At 38.7% G+C, this 21,700-nt stretch overlaps 1 protein-coding gene and 2 non-coding genes across 13 annotated transcripts in view; 1 reads left to right on the top strand and 2 right to left on the bottom strand.

Moving 5' to 3' along the window:
• Positions 1-4,216: 4,216 nt before the first annotated feature.
• On the bottom strand, positions 4,217-4,289 carry trnaf-gaa (transfer RNA phenylalanine (anticodon GAA)). The gene has a single exon. It is a non-coding gene; the product is annotated as a tRNA-Phe (tRNA).
• A 279-nt stretch (positions 4,290-4,568) lies between these two features.
• On the bottom strand, positions 4,569-4,641 carry trnaf-gaa (transfer RNA phenylalanine (anticodon GAA)). Its single transcript has one exon. It is a non-coding gene; the product is annotated as a tRNA-Phe (tRNA).
• Positions 4,642-7,373: 2,732 nt separating this feature from the next.
• The window catches only part of trpm3 (transient receptor potential cation channel, subfamily M, member 3), a 138,885-nt gene continuing 124,558 nt past the window's right edge, over positions 7,374-21,700 (top strand). For all 11 annotated transcript variants that reach the window (XM_051422644.1, XM_051422643.1, XM_051422634.1 and 8 more), the window contains exon 1: positions 7,374-7,970. In XM_051422644.1, coding sequence (XP_051278604.1) covers positions 7,767-7,970 — 204 coding nt within the window. In that variant the 5' untranslated portion in view covers positions 7,374-7,766. The remainder of the gene's footprint in view (positions 7,971-21,700) is intronic.

The raw sequence follows: 21,700 nt of genomic DNA, 5'->3' as shown, positions 1-21,700 counted from the left end.
TGGTGTCTGATTATGAAAACATATATGCAGAGTTGGAGGAAAGTCGCTTATCACAGACCATTCCTATTCAAGGACAAGACCATTCTGAATTCATTACACCAATTTCTTACATTGATTTGAGTGAGGTGGCTACATGCCAGACTCTGAGGATGGCACTTAAAGCTGAATGAATAAAAAAGACTATGGAGGAATGGATGGGGAATGCAAACCATTGCAGATGGGAAAAAATGATGAGTAGGTTGAGAAAGTGAAGCCCGAGGAACAAAGAACAGCTCAGCTTGCTCAGGTTTGGCTGGGTGTAATGAAGCACGAGAAGCTGATGGTCAAATCTGACAGCTGAGAGCTGAAACTGTCTGCAACACCTGGCTCCTACCGTTAAAACCACTGCTTATTTGGTATTAGTATGGGGCTGGATGGATTAAGTGTTTAGTCTGTTGTTTTGGTAGTATAATATATTCTAGAGCCCTCCACAAATTAATATATTAATTTATTTCATTATTTTCTTTTTCGTTTTTGCCTGTTTTTCCTGTCTTTCCCCTTTTTGAAAACTGACAGTGATATATGCAATTATAAGATAAGATAAGATGTTCCTTTATTGATCCCCTGTGGGAGAAAATCAAGTTTGACACATGAAAATGTAGTGCAAAAAGTATGAAAATACAATAAAGAATAATAAAATAAAGATATAATAGAAAATATATATGCTATATGCCGTATGCAGTAAGAAATATGGTGTGCAAAGATATTTTAAACAGAGTATAACCAACTGTACAGTGTGATATAAATCAGGATATTCTCTCCTGTCAGTATGTATATGGTCGGTATAAGGATGAGAGAAGAGACTGATTACAGCAGCAGTAATCAGATCATGAGCACCACAGAAATAATAATAAAAATCACCATGAAATCCAATTAGGAAAATCTCATCTTTTAAATCAAATAAGGAGAGAGTAAGGCATTACATAGAAGACCCTCTTCTCATTTTATAAGATTTTTGGTTCTTTGGCGTCATAGCACCTGTTCATGACAGTGGTGAACTTCTCTAATTCTCTAAATTTTTATTTATTTTACAGTAGCCTATTTGTAGCCTATTTTTGTGTAGTCTATTTTTGGCCAATTTGATCATTAAATCCACATTATGCAGTTTGCCTCTTGGTGTTATCTTTCTCAGTAATTGGAAACATTAATTTTCTGTGTCTTGGTAACACCTGAACCAAAAGCATCTTGAGAGCAAAGCCAGACCACAATTTTTACATCTAATGCAGTTTGCAAAACAATAATGAGGCAAGTTCATGATAAAAACTAATTTTAAAATCTTGCTTGCAACTAACAGACCAACAAAACAGACATTCATATTAGCCTCGAAAACATTGTATTTATTAACTTGCATTTTCATGACCTAAAGCCCCTCTTACAAACTAATTGGTAAATTTAGTTAATGTAATGAATGTAAAACAACTGTGATAGCTGTGCAATAGAGGGAATAGTGATGGAGGGAATGAGTCTTCTCAGTGTAAATAAACTACCAAAACTAGTCTTAGGCAACTCTATTCAACACATTGCATCTTGCTCACAGTATAAAGACTGCCGAATCAACAGATCTTCGTGAATTAAGTACATGACAACACTAACTGACTGTCAGAAAAATACTAAATTAAATTCAAACATTATTATATTTTTGGGTTTTTGCTAGTATGTTAAAACTGTGAGGAGGAAATTATGAACTTTTTAAAAAATTTTCATGTATTATTTCATGTAAGATTTGAAGTGCAAGGCAATCAAAAAGTAGAGATTAGGTGATTAACTGAATGGCTTTCTGATGAGATTGTGGAGCCTATTCATGTCATTGTGAAGTGCAACAGATATTTTCTTACTTTTCTTCTCTCTTTCTCTCTCTCTCTGATTTTGTCCTTCAGAGGAAAATGACGAGGAAATCTCACTCTAGAAGAGTTCTGACCCCGTTGTGCACAGAGATTAAGGTAGGAAACACACTTCCTGTTCCCCCAGGAGCTTAAACACAACAGACAAACAATGGATCATTGTGTACTGTATTTATATTTACATGTATTTCTTTCTATACACATTATAAGCTGATTAGGTCCTGAAATGATTTTAGAAGCTCATCTGCATAATTGTAACAGCTGCTTTTACTGCTGCTAATTAATTTCACAAGATAAGATCATAATTATTTCCAACATTTCAACATGAAAATGTTTACAGCATTGCAGAATTTGTCCGCTTCTTAAGATAATGTTACTCTTAAATTTGTGTTGTAAGTGCATATATATAAGTCAATGAGACTTATTATTATTATTATTATCATAACACTCTAATATTTGTAAAATTTAAATGGTTGCAATAAGGCTTTTAGTCTGAAAACAATAAATCATTTTCTACATAAATGTCAGAAAAGTAGCTTTTTTGTTGCCGATAAATACTGTGGAAAAGATTTTATGTGCAATGATTTCAAATCTCTTATTTAGAAAAGAATCTAAGCTCTGGATGAATGTTTGTTGGATAGATTGGTGTGGAGCAGCAGCTGAATCATTTGTTTCACAAACTCAGTTTGTGTATTTAAATATGGTTGAAACAGTATGGTTTTCTCTGTGGTGGTGACAAAACTTCAGGGTTTAAAAAATTTTTTTCACAGCTTTTGGGAGTTAAATGGGATTTGATCATCAGAAAACTTCAAGATCAAAAAGTAACGTCTTGTTAAGAAAGTCTGACAACTACTATATTTGTTTTGGAGATTAAAAGCTAACTGGCCAATTTTCTTAAGTATTTTGTTATTCCTTTAGCTAATGGCTGCTCATTTCGCAGGGGCATGCTTTGCTCTTTTATTTCTTTATTTTTTATTTTTTCTGTAACTTGTTAGAGTCTGAGCTTGACACTCTACACAACCCCAGAAAAAATATTCTACTAATCAGACAGCCAATTAAAAACCCCATCCAAAAAAGTTACTTCTTTAATGAAATGACCTGCAACTCTGTAGGCGTTATGTATAATGTGTTTATTTATTTGGACTTCAGCCATTTACAAGTCACCATCACACTTGTTGCTCTTATTACTTTTTTTTTCTAGACTCAATATACTTGCTATGAAATCATTTCCATGCTATGTGTGAGACAATATGATCAACTGGAAAACTGTTAACTGGAAATTAAGGTTTTCAGTAAGTGATCCTGATGGTTGCAAAGCACATGTAGCCTATGTGTGTGTGTGTGTGTGTGTGTGTGTGTGTGTGTGTGTGTGTGTGTGTGGTGCTTCTAAGAGACAGAAAACATGAATATTCTTGCTGGTGACTGGTTGTGTGTTTGTTGCTGATGTGGGGCAATATGTGTTACCATGGATGTAACGGTGTGAAATTGTACACGAGAATGCACAGTGTTACACGAGAGGATTATAATGAAGCGCTGATGATGCAACGTCTAAGTTTTTGTGTTAGTAACCATGGCAACCACACGACCCTGTGTAGGTGGATCTTTGATGTTAAAGAAAGGGGGGTGGTACTGGGAGACAGGAGGAAGGCAGATGTCAGCGAGTGCGCACCGAGACTGGTCCAAAACTTTAAATACGCCGTGTCAGATTTACTAAATGCTCCTCTGGTGTAGTCTGCAACTCTTATTTCCCCTTCTGCTTTTCAAAGTGTACATTTCATCTCGCTATGCATACTGTACATTTGAGTTTAGCGTGACATTTGGTTGTCTATGTTCAAGAGGTAGCCCCAGATTGGTTTGAGAAATTATAATATTGGATAAACTTTATGTCTTTGTCTTGCATTTTTTGAAAAATTTATTTAAAAAGTCAATACATCAGTCTTATCTCCGGCATCCCTCTCTCTGTGTCGATAAGTATGTAATTTATATAATTGCAAAAACAATCAAACAATTTTTTTCTTTTACAAAAGTTGAAAAAACTACTATGCAGTTGTGTGTGTGTTTTTTTTTTTTTTTTTTGTGTTGTTTTAGATCTTTTAGTATTGAAGTAGCAGTTCTCACAGCCTTCTCCATATATTCATATATCACCTACAACAAAAACACACATTTCCATATCACACACAACACATCATGCTTTGTAGTCTGAATAAAAAGCCTACTCTCAATTTACATCAACAAAATGGCCAGCACACCTGGACACCAGTATTATTTCTTTACATTAACAGAGAATCCACCTCAAACCATCACGGCAATATTTTACCAAAAGTGGATCCTCCATATGCCGAAACCCGGGATCGAACCAGGGACCTTTAGATCTTCAGTCTAACGCTCTCCCAACTGAGCTATTTCGGCTCGAAAGGCAAAAGTAATGTGGGGTTTGAGCCAAATGGTAACACCGTCCAAAAAATTTGTACAAAGATTTCGCACAGTAAATACAGTTTTTGGTTCAATGGTCAAATGTACGGTGGCCACTGGCCCAAAAGCAGAAGACCGATTCGGAAATGTTTTACAGAGATTTCCGAGAGCAAGAACTTTTCACATAACATTTGGAGATCTTAATTTATCTTTTAACATCTGAATCAGCACTTATAACCATCACAGCAATGTCTTACCAAAACTCCAACCTGAATATGCCGAAACCCGGGATCGAACCAGGGACCTTCAGATCTTCAGTCTAACGCTCTCCCAACTGAGCTATTTCGGCTCAGAAGTCCAGTCAGTGGTGGCCATATTTTGGAAAGCAACGACTATCTTCTGCTCAAAAGTCAAATGTATTAGGATGACGCGCTCTCTCTGTATTTTTAAATTAAATTAAAGACCTGTCTTTTTAATCAGGCTTTTAATTTGAAGTAATGCTCCAGCTGTGGTTTTTAGGTTTTAATAATTAGCTTTTACATCTCCTTGGTGTTTATTTATTTTTTTCTATCTAACTTTTACATTGTTTATGTTTTACATTTTATTGTTCATATTGTATCGATTTTTAGCCTTGCAAAATTTAATTTAATTTATTTATTATTGTTAATTTGTGTTCGGATGTGTTGTTTCAGTTCATGCTATGTGAAGAACTTTGGGCTGCATGTTTGTAGGAAAAAAAGGTCTATGCTCTTTAAATAAAGCCACTAGCTTTGTCTGCTTGTGAATACTGGATTAATGTTGATAAATAATCCAAATGCTCAGAAGTGAATTTATTTTGAAAATAACTTCAGACCCCTAGTGGTCATGTGTCAAACAGCAATTTCTGAGCAGGACAGTTGATACTCTCATCATATACTGCAGGTAAGATACAGTCAACATTAAAATAACTTACTTACACACATTGTAGTTATGTTAAGCAATGCATCCATCGTAGTTAATAAGTTATCAGTCAAAATAATGAGTTAATACTTTAGCCGGGACATTTTGCTCGGCAGTTGCTAAGCATGCTAGCCAGCGAAGCTAAAAGTGTAGTATTAATATTAGTTACAACTGAGAGGCAACAGTGTTTCTTTATTAACATTTTCTACCAAAACCTCCAGTAAATTAGCCAGGGCTTTATTAGAGGTTACAAGTGAACAAAACACGTTACATTTAACATTACATAGCTTTTTCTTTGCTTTTCATGTGCACTTGTTGCATTGTGTACACCAGCTACTTTAAAATGTGATTTTAATGTTAAAATGTAATGTTGGTTGGTTGCATTTACTGAGCTAACCTATACGAGTTGAAATGGAAATGAAGATATGCATTTGTATTTTAATGCACCAGTTTACTATCACGCAAACTTATAGCTAAAATACCTACTGTTGTTTGGAGTATTGTAGAGGATACATAATACAGAAGGTAATAATATACAGTGTCTACTTTGGCTGCACAAATATTATTTTCATTATTATTCATTCATTAATCTACCTTATTTTTTTCCTCAGTTAAATAACTGTTTTATCTATAAAATGTTGGAAAATAGAGAAAAATGACAAAACCCAAAGATATTTATATTTTCTAAGATTCTCCAACTGAAGCTATAGTGTAATTCCACTCATTCCATTCAGCTTTAATGATGATGAAATTGGTTATGATCGGCAAGAATTTAATTCTTGTGCCATTGATTGAATACATAAGTGACAGCTAACTTTGAAGGCCCCCATGGTGTCCTTCTATATTTGATCAAAAGTTGTGATTATGTGTTTTTACTCCCACTGCCTCTCCGTCTCCCTCCTTCTCATCCTCAAGGGAATATCTGTCTTGCTTTTTCACTTTCCCTGTCTCTAACTTGCTCAGTCATATAATACAATCTCTCTCTCTCTCTCTCTCTCTCTCTCTCTCTCTCTCTTCTCACACACACACACACACACACACACACACATATAAATACATGCAGGAGCTACTCCCAGGTGGTGAGTGGTTGCTGGGAGCGACGACAACAATGTCCCTGTTGTTCAGACACTGTCAACTCTCCTTACTTTGTCTCCATGTCTCTATCCTGCTATTCCACTATCTCACTTGCTCTCTCTCTCTCTTTCTCTCTCTCGCTCTCTTGTTTTTATAGTCCCTGAATATTTTTTCTTCTCATCTTTTTTGGCCATAATAGAGTCAGAAGCATTTTAGATTCTAATAAAAATAACAAGCTTTGTTTTTCTTCTCACAACTGCATCTGAAGACATTACTGACATTCAGTCAACTCAGACTTTGAGTGAGAAGTGTGAGAGCGAAAGGAGATGACCAGTAATGCAGCAGGAGACTGTGGACAAGATCGCGAACAGCCAGTTTTATTTGCTATCGTCCTATATTCTTCAGTTGCAGCAGAGAAACTGAAGCTCAGGTGGCTTAACTCGTGAACTGTGAACCATGTGCATCAAAGAGGAAGAAGAGAAAGGAGTAGAAGAGGGGGAGACGCGTACCCTGCGCTGAAAAGAGCGAGAGAGTGAGATTGAATGAAAGCTCGGGGAGCAAGAGGAAGAGGCGAGAGAGGAGAGGTTTAGTAGCTGTGGGTATTCAGAGCAGAGTGGTCACAGTGAGAGAGTGACTTACTGACACCCCTGTCTGTCCTGTACCTCTCAGTCAGCTTAAAGCCGCTCTGCACAATGCTCAACAGGAACCCTGCACTCCAGAGACTCCTGCTTGTCTCTTCGTTTTCCTTGTCTGGTACCCTTTTTTTCCCCTCTCTCCACCTGTCTCACTGTCATTTGCTCTTATTTCCTGCTCTTTCTCTCTCCACTCTGTGAGCTCCTTGCTATTATTTTGTCTCTATCTTGAAGCCCCTTTCACCCGGATCTGAATATCGTACCCTCCAACTCCCTCCTCCTCTCTCCCGCCCTCCCTCTCTCTTTCCCTTGCCTGGTTTCCCTGTTTCTCTCTCTCTCTCTCTCTCTCTCTCTCTCTCTCTGCCTGTGAGGAGGGAAAACAGCATCAACGGCCGAGCCACAGTAACGGCACATGCAACAGGGTGCAGACAGCACCTTCTGCTTCGCCACTTCTCCTCTCTGACTCTCATCCCTCACAGAGGAAGGCTACAGGGAAGAAAAGAAGAGCACAGGAGTGCAGTCGAGCAGGTGAAGATCTAATGTCCCACTCCTTTTGATCAAGAGATCAGAAGAGGGAAAAAGTGAAAGAAACAAGGAGAAAGGAGTCGGAAATTTCTCTTGCACAATCTTTTCCAAGTGAAAAAGAAGACCTAAAGAGAGCGAGGAGACAGAGACTGAGAGAATCGGGGTACTTCAGCAGGCAGCAGAGTTGTGAATGAAGTGAAGATGCCACCTGTGGCACTAGTTTGATTAAAGAACCGCCTCCTTGACTCCTCGACAGAGTGGCTGCTCTGCTTCCCACATCTCTTTGACCACATTTTCAACACCAATGGCTTCCAAGAAGAAGTGGGCTGAGCGGAGGGAGTTGCGCAGGGACCGGCCGTTCTCCACCCGGGATGATTCCTCTGTTGCGTCTGGGACATCTGGGCCAGGGCGTCCCACCACCAGGGGGCGTTTCTCAGAGTCGTGGAAGAGGCTCAGCTCCAGAGGGGGGTCCACCAAGAGGGGGGTGCTCAACTCTCAGCAGCCACCGGTAAGATGTTTCAAGGATACACAGGCCCCCTCTACATGTTCCCCCAAAGATTAATCAATGGCCTGGGTGCTGAGAGGGAAATGGGACAGGAAAGGCTGCTGTCAGGATAGCACCTTGCCTGGGAGGGAGTTAAGCAGCAGTGAGGGATTAGGACTTAAGTGGGGTAGAGTAAACTTGTTTTTTTAATTTACCAATTTAGTATTAAGTAGATTATTCACTCTGTGGTGTCTCTTTGGCACCTTGAGTGATAAATCTATCATTACCCAAAGTAAGCTGTTTTCGCTACTGTGCAGTTGTTTTTAGCTTTACAGAGTCTTCCATCACCTGTTACCTTGGAAACCAGGTACTATATAATCAGAACAGAATATTATGTTTAGATTTATTGGCTTTTTTTTAATACATATACAGTATATTTTAAACCTTACGACATAAATATTTTTTGAGATAATGATAGGTCAATCAATGCTGGTCACCTACTGAAGCACCACAACATGTTATCTACCAAGCACTGTTGGTGATGATGGTGTCTGTGCTCCCTGTACATAATGAGTAAATTGACCAAAGGGCCAGTCTGTCAAAAGCCCTCAGCACCCGGTCGATATTTACTGGACAAAGGAAGGCACAGCTGTAGCATGCAATAGTGATTCAACCTTTAAAATAACCTAGCTGATGTACAGTATGAACAAAAGATGAGACAGCCTTGATGACAAATGTGTGCCATCTGCAAGTTTGGCGTCTTTTGAAAGGCAGCTGTCTGTGTTATGGCTTTATGATCCAATGCATAATGAACAATGTTTGAACCGTTTAGATATTACAATCTTTATAGCCTCTTGGGGATCAGCTCAAATTCTGCCATCACAGAATTTCTAAATTCATGCACTTGGCTAAATAAAAGGGGGCATGTTTGTTTGCTTTTACCATCTGTTTTCAGTGGCATCAAGTGACTGGCAACAGTGCGGTGTGAAATGTGGTGTAACATTAAATCAACTACGGTTAAAAAAACTGTTGCAGCCAATATCAAGAAATATTGAATTCTTGAGGATTATTATAGAAACATTACCTGCTGGTAAGGGCTAATTAAGGAACCCTAATTACATATCAACAGAACAACTGAGAGCTGGGAGGTTTTAATTGACTTTGGCTAATTTCTCCAGTAAAGCTATAATTGTGCATGGTGTAATATCACTTTTATAGTAGTGCTGTGGTGTGGCAGACTGGAATAGAAACACTTCACTTGCAAAACTTGTGAATGATACACCTAAAGACAGAACTGTTAGTATTTTAAGATTTATTTATTTAAAGATTTGCCATCAAAAACCATTGGGAGCTATTAGGAACCAGTGACTATTTTGGAATCTGGTTGCACACATCCACCACTCTGCTATCTCTTACTCTTCTCTTTTGTTATTTCACTCCATTCCCATCTTTGTGCCTGGTCCCTGCACCTGCTTCATAGTATTAGGGTGCTTGTAGTGCTTCAAAATTGATGTCTACCCTATGCCTTTTGCCAGCATCTGTCAGGCTAGTGGGAAAAAGTCTCACTGTGGCAATGATGAAACCTCTCTGTGATGTTGATCTGATGGATCTGGGGTCCCATCCGCTCTATTTTTGTAATGTAGAACTTCACTGCTGTTTATGGATCAGGGTCAGAATAACTAAAGCTGCCTGCTAGCTGGTGCTCATTGGCTATCACACTTAGACAATCTGTGGGGTGATATTTGGCAGCGATATCTGAGCTGGGAGATGCGTGGGAGACAGAGATATGCACGGTCGGAGATACGAGATCCATTTGTGATTTTTCAATTGTGTCCCAGTAACCAGTGCTTTTTTATATTGCACACATATTCTGCTTTAAAAACATTAGAGGAAATGTGTATTTTAGGCATAACATACTGTGAGGCAGTGGGCTGTCAGCTGGTTTAGTCACAGATGTGATTAGGGACTATGTAAATGCAAAGATATGTGAATTTCTAAAGACTTATGTAAATATATTTTAGAACAAAAGAACAAGTTTGTGTGTGCTCCTGTCTTTGTCTCTAGCTGTGTTTAAGTTTTAAATGTGTGTGTGTGTGTGTGTGTGTGTGTCTGTGTGCACAAAGAGAAGCTAAGCTTGGTCCTTTGGGATTTGTGTTGCTTGGATATGAACCACAGAGTAATACTACCACAACACCACTGCTACTCTCAAATCATTAGACATTTGAACCATTAGTCATTAGTAATGGGCAGGTGTGTTTGTGTGCAGGTGCTTGATCATGTGTTTGTTACTGAGTGAGTGACCCCGTGTGTCACTGACTGAATGAGTGAAACAGAGAGTGAAGGATAAAAATTGGACGAGAAAGTGAGTGAGAATTACTCCACAGGCGCTTTGAGAATCCTCAGTGATAATGCTGAATGGTGAAAGACAAGGAGAATCATAGGCCAAGACAGATAGTGAGAGTGAGGGATAATTCAGCCCTGTGGATTTAAGACTTAAATCCACAGTGGAAGTCTGTATGTTACCTTTGGGCTGTGAATCGATTGCTCTTGCAGGCGACCTGCAAGACAAACAAATAATGAAATATAAATATAGAAATTTGTATTCTGTGATTTGAAACAGATTTTTTTATCAATAGTTTTGGTTTATTTTTGTGAATATAGTTCTTGACTGGCACTAGCTTTATAAATCTTTGTAGGTTTGAGTAAATACTGTAGGAAACTCTGCACACATGGTGTTTTCTATTTTGGCCAATAGAATAGTTAGGAAAATGTCAGTCCTGTGTGAATGGACTGAGGGTATAAATGCTCCAAGGTTTTTTCATGGCAGACATACTGACTGGTCATAAAAGGGAAATTACGTGGAACTAATAACATTAATTATGGCTCAGCTACATAAGTTCTCAGTAAGTAAGACATGTTTTTTGAGTAATACATAGAGGTAGTCTCGCCCTTTTCTCTGAAATACTGCAGACTGGGCTTCAGTTCCAGGGTTGGGATCATCCATGTTATGACCTTCAAATAAAATATATATTTTTTTTAACTTCCAAGCTATGAATTTTAGTCTGGCTGATTTATTGTATAAATTAGATTTTTTCCCTGTGTTGGATATTTTGTGAATGGCTCAAAGTGAGTTCTGTGTGCAACTAGAAGACATAGCAGGAGATGTGGGTCTTTCCCTCTCTCTCGCTCTCACACACAGATTCAGTTTTCTCAAATTTCACACCGAATTGGATCTGTGGTTTTCAATCATTTGGACTTTTTCTTCTATGTTTGAGTCTGTAAGTGTGTGATAAAGCATGTATCTCGGTTTGTTTCATCCTTCTTTCTTTATTGCCATGTGAATGCCCTGCAGTTCATCAAGCCATCTGTGGATCATGGAGGCCTTCTGCTCAGTACCACTAGAGAAATCCCCTGCCCCTTTTACAGCAAGACAAAAATGTTTTTCAGGTTTAGATTGAGTATCTGTTTTTGTGGGTTTTGTGTGCTTTGCTCTCTGTGTGTAGAGAACCAGTATGTTATGAAGACTCTCCCTTGGAGAATATGGCAATTTGAGATCGGATGGTGGTGTCAAAGCCTTGCAGCTCACACCAGCACCCTGATGCTTTTGGCTGTAATGAGCCTCATATCAAGTCACAGTGGGACCACAATAGTCTTGAAAACAGACATTTTGCCCACTGTGATCACCCCTGGCTTCAGAGCATATCTTCAAAAGCTCTCATAGCCCATTTGTTCCCTTTCCTCAGTGGTCTTTAGTTGCTTTGATTAGGCTCATTCTGTGCCTATCTTGAGATCTTATGTTACGAAAAAGAAAAAAAACTATTTAAAGTGTATGTATAAAGAGTGTTTTTTTCTTAACTGAATGTAAAACAGCCATAAGCTGGCAAAATGCTGATCTGAACTACTAACTATGCTGTATCTAATGCTCTGATCTGATGATCTGAGTCTAGACATTATATTATAAGTACATTATGACATACAGTATGTGGGGTAACTAAACAATATTTCTTCTGAATTTAATTAATGCATCAATCTAACCACTTAAATGTGTCTACTTAACATTACCATAGGGAAAACAAGGAAACCAACATAACCTGTATTTCCATAATAACAGCATATTAAATGACAGAGGTTGCTTGTTGTGATGGACATATTGTGAATTATCAGACAAATCTGCTTTTGTGGTTCACTCTCCCCGCTCTCTTTGCGCCATTTTCAGCTACAGCAGGCAGCTGTTTCCAGTACACAGCAACTAGTTGGTCAACAAAGTTGAGTATTTACACCTTATGAGCCAGACTTTTCCCTGTGGAGTTGGTAGAGACCAAAGACAGAGCTAAATTTGCCAGGTGGTCAAAAACATGACTCCAAATGGATGTTTCTCCGTAACTGCTGGATGTGTAAATAAGCAATTGTTTGCGAACAAGTTGCACACATCAACTTAAAAGGCGATGATATGTCATGCCCCAAGTTGCCAAGAAAAACAGTTATTGCAGGTTTAATGATCCGAACATAGTTTGGACACTTTGTTACTGCTCCAGTGCCATTATACAACCCTCTTATACAACATCTCAGTGTATCATTATATTTTCTAATTAGAGAACTCTGCTCTCTGTTCATGCACAAAACACATATGTATACTTATGTAGTAAGGGCATTAAGTACCATTTTCCATGGCTTCATTGCAAGAAAAATGGAGGTTTCGTTTTGTTATTGAAAATTCAATTTGTTCTTTTTGGATCTGCTGAACCCAGGGGAAACAAAACTGGAAATGTGTGAATGCTTGTATTGGATTTTCATTACAATGAACCCAAGTGTGATATTACTCCATGAGGCAGAGGTCGGAAAGAAGAAGAGTTTTGTTGGTTCCTATGGAAACGATGCATGGTTGAGCGATTCGTCTTGTTTTTAAAGCTTTTAGAACAAAGATCAGTCACTCGCACGCTTAAGTGTTTTCTGTGAAATTGGAAAATCAAAATCAAATTTATTAGTATGCTCACTCAAAAAAGGAATTTAACTGTGTGCCAAAAACAAACATATAGAAATATTCACAAACATACAGCTATTATACAACTTCACAACCTCAGATGCAGCCAATCATTATTGTGTCATCTGAAAGTTTTGCCTGAGGGAATTTCGCAGGAGCAGTCAATGGTGGAGAGATAGAGTAGGGGAAAGAGTGCACATTCCTGAGGCTTCTCCAACCTCAAATTGCTTGCTGTCGGTCAAGAAGTTGGTGATTCATTGACAGGTGAAGTCAGACAGTTTCTAGCAGTCGGTTGAGGTTTTACAGCATGCACTGTTGTTCTATGTTGACTCCTTTATCTACTGATCTGATTGTATGTTTTTGGGCGTGTGATTGTGGGCAATGTGCGGACAGGTGACAGAGAGTGGTTTCCATTCACTTGTTTTTATGCGCATTTTCAGTTTGTGCATCTGAACCTTGAAATATCTCAATTACGCTTGATTAAGGTGGAAAAGTTGGTGTTTCGATAAAAACAAAATGCGGCAAAGTAGAGTGGAAACAGACGCAAGGATACAAAAACGAAAACATCAGACCTGTATTGAGAAATGAGAAGACTGTAACATTCCTAAAATGAATACATGAACAAGCATAAATGCCATATTTACAATGCAGTCAGAATTGCAATGTAGTTTTTTCCTACATTCAGAATAACCGATTTGCATCCCCTTATTTTTGTGGGTTTGGTTAGATACAGTCAAGTGTCTTCAAAGAAATGAACAAACCTGCTGGGTGAGCCATGAGAGTGCAACAACTGAGGCTGTAGCTCCTATATTGTGTTCACAATGGAGAGGCTTTTAAAACAAATGTATGGCCTTATGAGTGGAAGAAAATGTTTGCTGCACAGCCCTAAGCCATCCCCGGCTGTTTATCATGGTCTTAACATTATAAAAAGTTCACCCACTTCCAGTTTCAGTAAACTCACAATGGTGTAACAAAGGATAAGCCAGTTGTTTAACTTGTTACATAGAAAGATTTTGTGATAATTACATAAGCTAACATTAAGTAAGTTACTGTTAAAATAAGACTATGAAATACTATGATTCACAGTAATAAATGCATAATGTGCTTTCAACCAGTTTAATGCACAATATGGTCTTTCTCTCACCTCCACCAAAATTGAAATTGAAGAGTGGTAATGTACCAGCAGCCTCCTCACATAGAGTTTTCCAGACTGTGTGTGTGTGACAGCGTGGTTCCTTTCCAAAGACAGTATGATATGAGGATAAAAAAGAGGCCTGAATACAGTTGACTGACTCTGTAGGTGAGGTTAGGTCTCTTCTCTGTAGCTCTGCTTTTTTGTGCTGTGGTAAAGATATACTCAGGGCAAAGTAGCTGGATTCATATTTGTTCATCTTAGAGCTGCCTCTTGCAGTTTGCAGCTCAGCTGGGGTCTTTTGTCCTTTCCCTGAATATCAAGTCTAAAACTGTGAAGGTCATAGAAAATCCATTTTAAAACTTAATTTAACATTTATTTCTACTATACTGACACAGGACTTCTAGTGCCCTCTTGTGGCTCCCACTGTATAAGATTAAGAATCAAGAGACCATTGAACACGTTATTTTTTTAACATGAACATGAAATTGTGTTATTGTCAATTGGAGTCTAACAATATCTAGTTCACTGACATACGTGGGTGATGTGGCTAGCCACTGCAAGGTAGTGCTAAACCCATGTGTGAAGAAGGATGGACTGTACAGATGGTCTGGTAATGGCATTTGCCTGAATCCTACTAACACTGTTATTATGTTATTGTCTCTGCAAAACTTTGTGTTGTTTATGTTCAGGTTTTTTTTAACAAATATTCTTTTTTTGTTTGTTTTTTGGCTAAACTCACTTCTTTTTCACTGGGGCTGCTAGCAGCATTCTTACTTTTATTGTGGTAACATTTTTCACAATAAAAATCCCATGGACAATCAGCATCCATTCTTAGTTGATTCATAATGCAAAATGTTTTATTTAGTTGGTTTTTTTTTTGTCAGGGAATAATTCGAGAATCTTCAAAGCCGCAATGTGTAGAATATGAAAATTTGTGACTTTGGAGACTCCCACTGGTAGGATATATAATGACACTGTGGCAGACAACATTACACACTGCTATTTAACTTGCTATTTTGGCCTGTCTGTTGGTCCATGCAAGACACAGTGCACATGTATTTGACACTATGCAGCAAAGTGACAGACAACTGCAACGAATGAAAAAAACGGGAAAAAAACAACCTATTTTCAAAACGTAAGAAATATGAGGTAGTGTGAGTATGTGTGATAAGTCAACTGTATGAGACTCAACAGGATGAAAAATGAAATAATATATCCAGTTTGAGTTTTCATTTAGTTTAAAGGCCTAATCAGATCCAATGGTCTTATTAAAATTAATGAGGGTGACTATTTTTTCAAGCAGCGCTAATGTCAATATGAACACGACCTAACAATTTAAATAATGAAAGAAATTAACTTATTGAACAGAAATCCAGGGTGTCAGTAAGACTAATTATCTATGAACAAAATGGTTATTTGCTGAGGTGTAGGAGTCAGTTTGTACTTACGTATTACTGCACAAATAGTATGAATTTATGACTTTTTATTTAGAGCAAATAGTACATTATCCTCCATCCTGCAGTCTGACTTTGTTACTTAGGCAAGAAGATATACTAATTCTTACACAAACAATATTTATTTATATTAAATTTCATGAAATCCGCTCTCCTCCATATTGCAGCATAGCACAGTTTGAACACAATAAAATGACTTGCCTCGCATGATCTTGCCTCCTGATGGTTGGCCGTCATCTGTCCCTAGCTGATCCAGATGGGCGTATATTAAAGGAGTGGTATTGGCTTAAATAAAGCTTATCAGTTTCTGGCTCTAGCTTTACTTTCCTTAACTGTATTTTATCCACCTCAGCCTGCTAGCATTGCAATGCTGCTCACCTTTATGACACTCTACAGTGCACCCTTTTCTTGTATATGCAAGTGAGAATTAGTGTGTCGCAATATGAAGCATGATTTGGCCACACTGGTGCGAGTGACCAACGTTGGCAAAATACATGGCTTCGCTCCAGTTTGACTCTCTGTTTGGCAAAGTCTGTGCTGACCGAGTTTCACCTCTCAAAATGCCAAACGTTGATGGCGGCACGTCATGTCGGCTGTCCCCAATTAACGCTCTTAATTGCTAACTGTGAGTGAGTTGATAACAGGCCAAAATCAACTTGGCTGTCATCGGGTTTGTGTGTCTGTACTCAGCCAAAGATTAGGTGTGAGGGAACTCTGTAACAACTACAACAGACTGATACGTCCCCTCTCTACCAAATCACTTCACATCAATTTCAGGAGTCCAAACTTCTCAGTTAAACTTTCACGCACATCATATCAATCATTTCAAATGATCAACTTAATGGTTTTGAACCAGGAAATAGCTTAAAACTTGATCAAGACATCCCTAAAGTCATCTCCTGTATCACTATAACTGTACTAATTATAACTATTTTATAATTTATTTTTCAGTTATTATTACATTAAACAAAAATCCACAACAAAGTGAATAAATAAAAGTATAAAGGGGGGGGGGGACTTCTCTCTCTTTACAACCTTTTTAGTAGTACAACCCATCTTATTTTTACAATCTTTTTAGATACATATTCATACACATTTTTTTCACATAGGGATTCTTCATAGAAGTACAGTCAACAGCGTGGCTAAATGGGACCCGCGGCCATATTTTTCTATCATTAGTCTATCGCAATACACATCATACTAATTAAGTAGCAATGGGAAAGGAAGTACACGATGAGATAGCCTGCAAGGGTAGTGGGTGTCAGACAGATGGAGACAGATGTTTGGAAATGTGAACACATCAATCCCCCCTGTAACCACAGCACCAAATACTCCGACGAGTACAAGCAGCAACACAAAAAGCCAATATGCCAACAAGTTGTTTTTATTGAATTTTAGGGCAATACTGTCAGTAGTAGTAATTGGTCTCTCTCAAGCACGCCATGCCTGAGACTTTCATTTCACTTTCGGTAGGGCTGAGTCATAACAAACCTGAGGCTGGCATGCCAACACAGCTAAGTCCTCAACATTTTAATCTGCTTAACACACGTTTCAGTGGCAGACCGGTAGTACAAATAAGCCGGTTATTTGATGGCAGTGATGGTGTGAGTTCATGTGTGTGTGCGCGGAGCGTGTTGACTGACATCCGTAGCAACAGTAGCTTGGAAACAATCCGAAGTATCATGTAGAGTTTGCTTGAGCGGTGAACGCGGTGGGAGGTGTTAGATAGTGGGAGAACGTGCTGAGGAGACAAAGCATCTTTTGGGAGGATGAAAGAACTTACTTGTATGTGATTGTGTTTGTGTGTGTATGTGAGACAGAGGAGGAGAGCAAGCGTGTGATACAGATGGAGCTTTAAGTGTGAGAGGGTTGAGTAGGCATGGTAATTTTGGGATGTCGGAGGGTGTTAGGTGTTACAAATGAAAGTGGTACATTTTTCTCTCTTTTTCCTCTATATCTCTCTCTATCTCTCTGTTTGTTGTTGAAGCCTGACTAAAGAGATCTTCTCCCTAGATACCATTCAGAGAGATGCTATAGATGGTGAACTTTTCGTGCAGGGTAATAGAAAGGGCAAAATGAACTGTGGCCATGAAAAGGAAAAAGATGGGAAAGGGAAAGAAAGAGGACAGGGTTTGATAAGGTCACATGGCAAACTTTTGTTGCTGTGGCAATGATTCCTCAACTCACCTAGCTGAGGTAATGACCACAGTTGACCTAACAGACATTATCTGTGTGTGTGTGTGTGTGTGTGTGTGTGTGTGTGTGTGTGGTGTAATTATGTGTACTTGATGGAAGGCGTATTCTGACCTTAAAAACACTCATCACCATCACTGCAGTTTTTACTCTAGTTGACTCTCAGCCGGCCAAGTGACACTGAACTATTAGTGAGTTTGCCTACACTGTCTGCCTTTGTCTGGTTTAATTACTAAAAATGGAGCTGACAGATTTTTGTAGATGAAATACCACATCCTACACCACCAAGAGCTCCTAGTTTTTCTCGTAGTTTCTGAAAATACCACGCAGACAAAACACATGCAGGGATGTCAGGAAATATGTGATCACGCCTCATCAAACTTGTAGATTTAATTGGGCTTTTATTTATTGCCTCTTCTCTCTCTCTCTCTCTCTCTCTCTCTCTCTCTCTGTTTCATCTTACCAACCTGCAGATCCATTCATCTCCCTCTCTTTTCTCTCCGCATGATTTGCGAAAGGGAGAGGTATTATGACAGCTCTATAATCCTTTCTCTCTGCAAGGCTTTGGATCATTTGTTGAAGTGAGCTGTAAGAGAACACTGAATTAAATTGAGAAGCTCTTTTTCATTATATGACAGTAATTGAAGTGTAGCTATTGTACTTAAGTTACCTTTGTCTTCACTTTGTGCCCCTTGTCCTCCAGGCCAGTGCACTAATTCTGAGTGGCAGGGATATAGAAATGAAATCAATTGTTTCTGCACATTTTCATGCCAGAGTTAAAGACACGGGGAAATCTGCTCCACCTGGAGTGCAGGATTAAAAACTAGTGTCTCGGTGAGTTTTTTATCGACTGCTTCAGTGACACACGTACGTAATGTACACACAGGGAAACTCGAATATATAGGAATCCAAATCATAAATTACATAGGAATGTAATTTTCTAAGATTCCTAAATTACTAAAATAATTAATTAGAGACACTCACATTCATTACCATCAGGGCAGGATGACGAACACATATTCATAAACACAAGGCATGGTGACTTGCCAATATATAGCCTCCTACAAAATAACATGATTTGAGTTGCTCCCCTTATGGATTTGTCAGATTACTGGCATGGGTCCTGATCAAAGCTTTTTTAAAACCTCCTCTAAGCAGCCTCGCTCTGAATTCCTTCTGCTAATTTATCCTCACTCAGACAGAGGAAGAGAGGAACAGAAGTGGAGAGAGACACAGACAGAAACGTTTCAGAGATGCTCAGTCATGCCTCAACCAAAACAGCTTCCATTAGAGAATTCACATTAGATTACAGCTTTTTTGTATGCAGAGAGAGATGATAAGCCTTAGTTTTTCATTTCCCTGGCTCCTTTCATAAAAATCCTCACTGATTTTGGTGCTATGTATTGATGTGATGAACAAGGCTTCACTATGAGATCTCTACAGACAGCCACACTTACCTTTTTTAACCTGAGCTTTAGGCTATTCTTTTTTTGCCTATTATACATCATAGTATTGAATATGGCTATTTAAGGTTTTCTCCCAGGAAATTTAGTTTAGTGGAGATTGTAAGCAGAACAGTAGCTATTTGTTGCAAACAAATTGATGTAAAAAAAACAATGTGGAGCTACTGATACAAGTCGTATCTGCTAGTTTTCCCCAGAGTTTGATATTGGGGTTATAAAAATGTAATAATTTATTCTGACATTAGCAGATGAGGTTGCCTGCCTCCAATGTAGTAAGCTGTGGGAAGCCCTGGTATTTTTAGTATGTAAGTAGAAAGCCATCAGGCAACCTCAAACCTGTTGCCAAACCTAGAATTAGGAAATCCTATAATAGGGAGCCTTGTCTTTTTATGTAAATGTAGATATCTGTATGTATGTAAATGTAGACATATTTGAATAGAGATCTGTTCATCTGTTGATCTGAAACCTGTGCTGCACCCTCTCTTTGAACTCTGGCTTTGAAGCTCTTCTGTCTGAAGACATGAGCTCCGGGCTTTGAGGCTCAGCATATCCTCCTATGTGTTTCCTGGTGTAGCGGTGTGGCAATAATGATTGCCATAAAAGCCATTACCAGGGGCCCCGGGGCCACTGGGCTGTGGGTCTAGCTTTATTACACCGACCTGCAAGTTGGTAATTACACTATATCTACGTTGCTAAGGCAACATGAAGGTTCTCAATGGCTAATTCAGAATTTATGTTAGGGGAGTTTGGCATTTTGTTTTCATACACAGTATTGCAGGCAGGTATTCGTGTGTATGTGTGTGTGTGTGTGTGTGTGTGTTTTTGTAAATGTACATTTGTGTATTTGTGTGCCGCCTACTCAACGGGGGCTCATTTTAAAGACGGAGGGACAAAATGGAGGAGGTTGACCCATTAGTTGTACTATCCACTATTTCACCTGACTGGCTCCATCCACACACAGCTGAGCACTGAAGCCTTGTTTTTAGGACAACCTGGAAACACTCTCTTAAACATAAGCTCAAACACTCCACTGCACAGGAGCTTTCAGATACAACTTGACTGAGCCAATGTCTGCCTCCTTTGCCAGAGGGAAATTATCTCATCAGAATCGCAGAAGTCTTATGGTTTGTGCTTGTCCTACATTAGCTAATATTGACATGTGTAGGATTAGTTTAGTAAAGTGGGCCTTTTCTTTGATTAATAGAATTACAATATTCCTTAACAGAGTCTCACGCAGATCTGTTTCACTTTGTTTCACTAAAAGTTTCTCAAGTTGATCCTGGACTGAATTAATTAATGAGTCTAGTAAATCCACACAGTTTGCTGAAGAATGAGACTTTAGGTTTATAGACGACAGTCTACTCTGCAGCACTGAAGTGAAATGAGTGACTGATGCCTTGTGACACTGAGCCATGTCTGCATTGCTCTGTTGACTCAGAAGATTAGATCGGCAAGCACTAAAGCTAATCTGGCATTTATAGATTTCTGTGTGTGTGTGTGTGTGTGTGTGTGTGTCTGTGTGTCTGTGTGTGTGTGTGTTTGCTCTATTTCTACATTGAGCAGTGGACTGACAGGGACTTGGGGGCTTCAGGTATTACCAGATGGGCACTGCACTGATCTCCTGTCTCGAGAGAGAAAGAGAGAGTGCCATTCTAAAGGGAGGGTGGCACTAGTGTTGGGCAATATTTTAGAATTTTCCAACCGGCCATGTTAGTCCAACAATTGGTAATTGCCGATATATCTGTGCATGCATGGTCATAAGGGAAGATGTTTTTTTAAATACTGCCAAGCAAATTTAAAACAGATTTGACCAAACAAATAAAACAAGAATAAATTAACTGAACTAATAACCAAATGTTGTCTTCAGCATTATGTGCAAATGTAGATATGCTGGCTTTAGTCTTCTGCAGCACCTCTAGTTTGTGGAAGCTTTGTGTCCTGTGAATCGTAACTCTAAGAGCAGCTTTTGTTGACAGTTGACGGTGGTATTCTGATAAATCCAGCAGTGGGTCTGCAGCTTTTTAATGGTTGAATGTTTTCTTTCTCGCCAGGGGAATTTCATCTCCACTGGCAACAATGACTTCACCAGAGCCCATATAACCTCTGGAGGGCAGCAGGTTTAAATTTTTGGGCCAATCTTATTTTTCCCTGAGGCACATCATATGTAGACATTGCATTATTTTCCATAGTAAAGAGGTCAGCCCTTCCTGCCAAGCCAAACAACCTCAGTCACTTGTCATCTTAAGTTAAATGTCTAGTACTGTGGATGTGACTGTAGTGAGGACTGAATGTCCAGTACTGACTGACCAGAACTGACTTCAGAGTCATGTGGCATCTTGGTTTTTTGCTACCAGTTGAGAAAAACCTAAAAGAAAAACCTACTCATTTTTTTTCATTTTAACTTAAATTGGAAATCCTCATCATCATAAAACATATAATTTCTTTGTGGCTGTAATAGTCTTATAGTTAGTTAATTCGTTTTTATTTGTGTCATGCCAACCATTTGGTCCATCCTGCATCTTTTAACA

The sequence above is a fragment of the Dicentrarchus labrax genome, unplaced genomic scaffold (assembly GCF_905237075.1).
Source record: "Dicentrarchus labrax unplaced genomic scaffold, dlabrax2021, whole genome shotgun sequence".
Classification (NCBI taxonomy): domain Eukaryota; kingdom Metazoa; phylum Chordata; class Actinopteri; family Moronidae; genus Dicentrarchus; species Dicentrarchus labrax.
The sequence above is the reverse complement of the archived record's forward strand: the minus strand, read 5'-3'. Positions and strand labels throughout refer to the sequence as shown.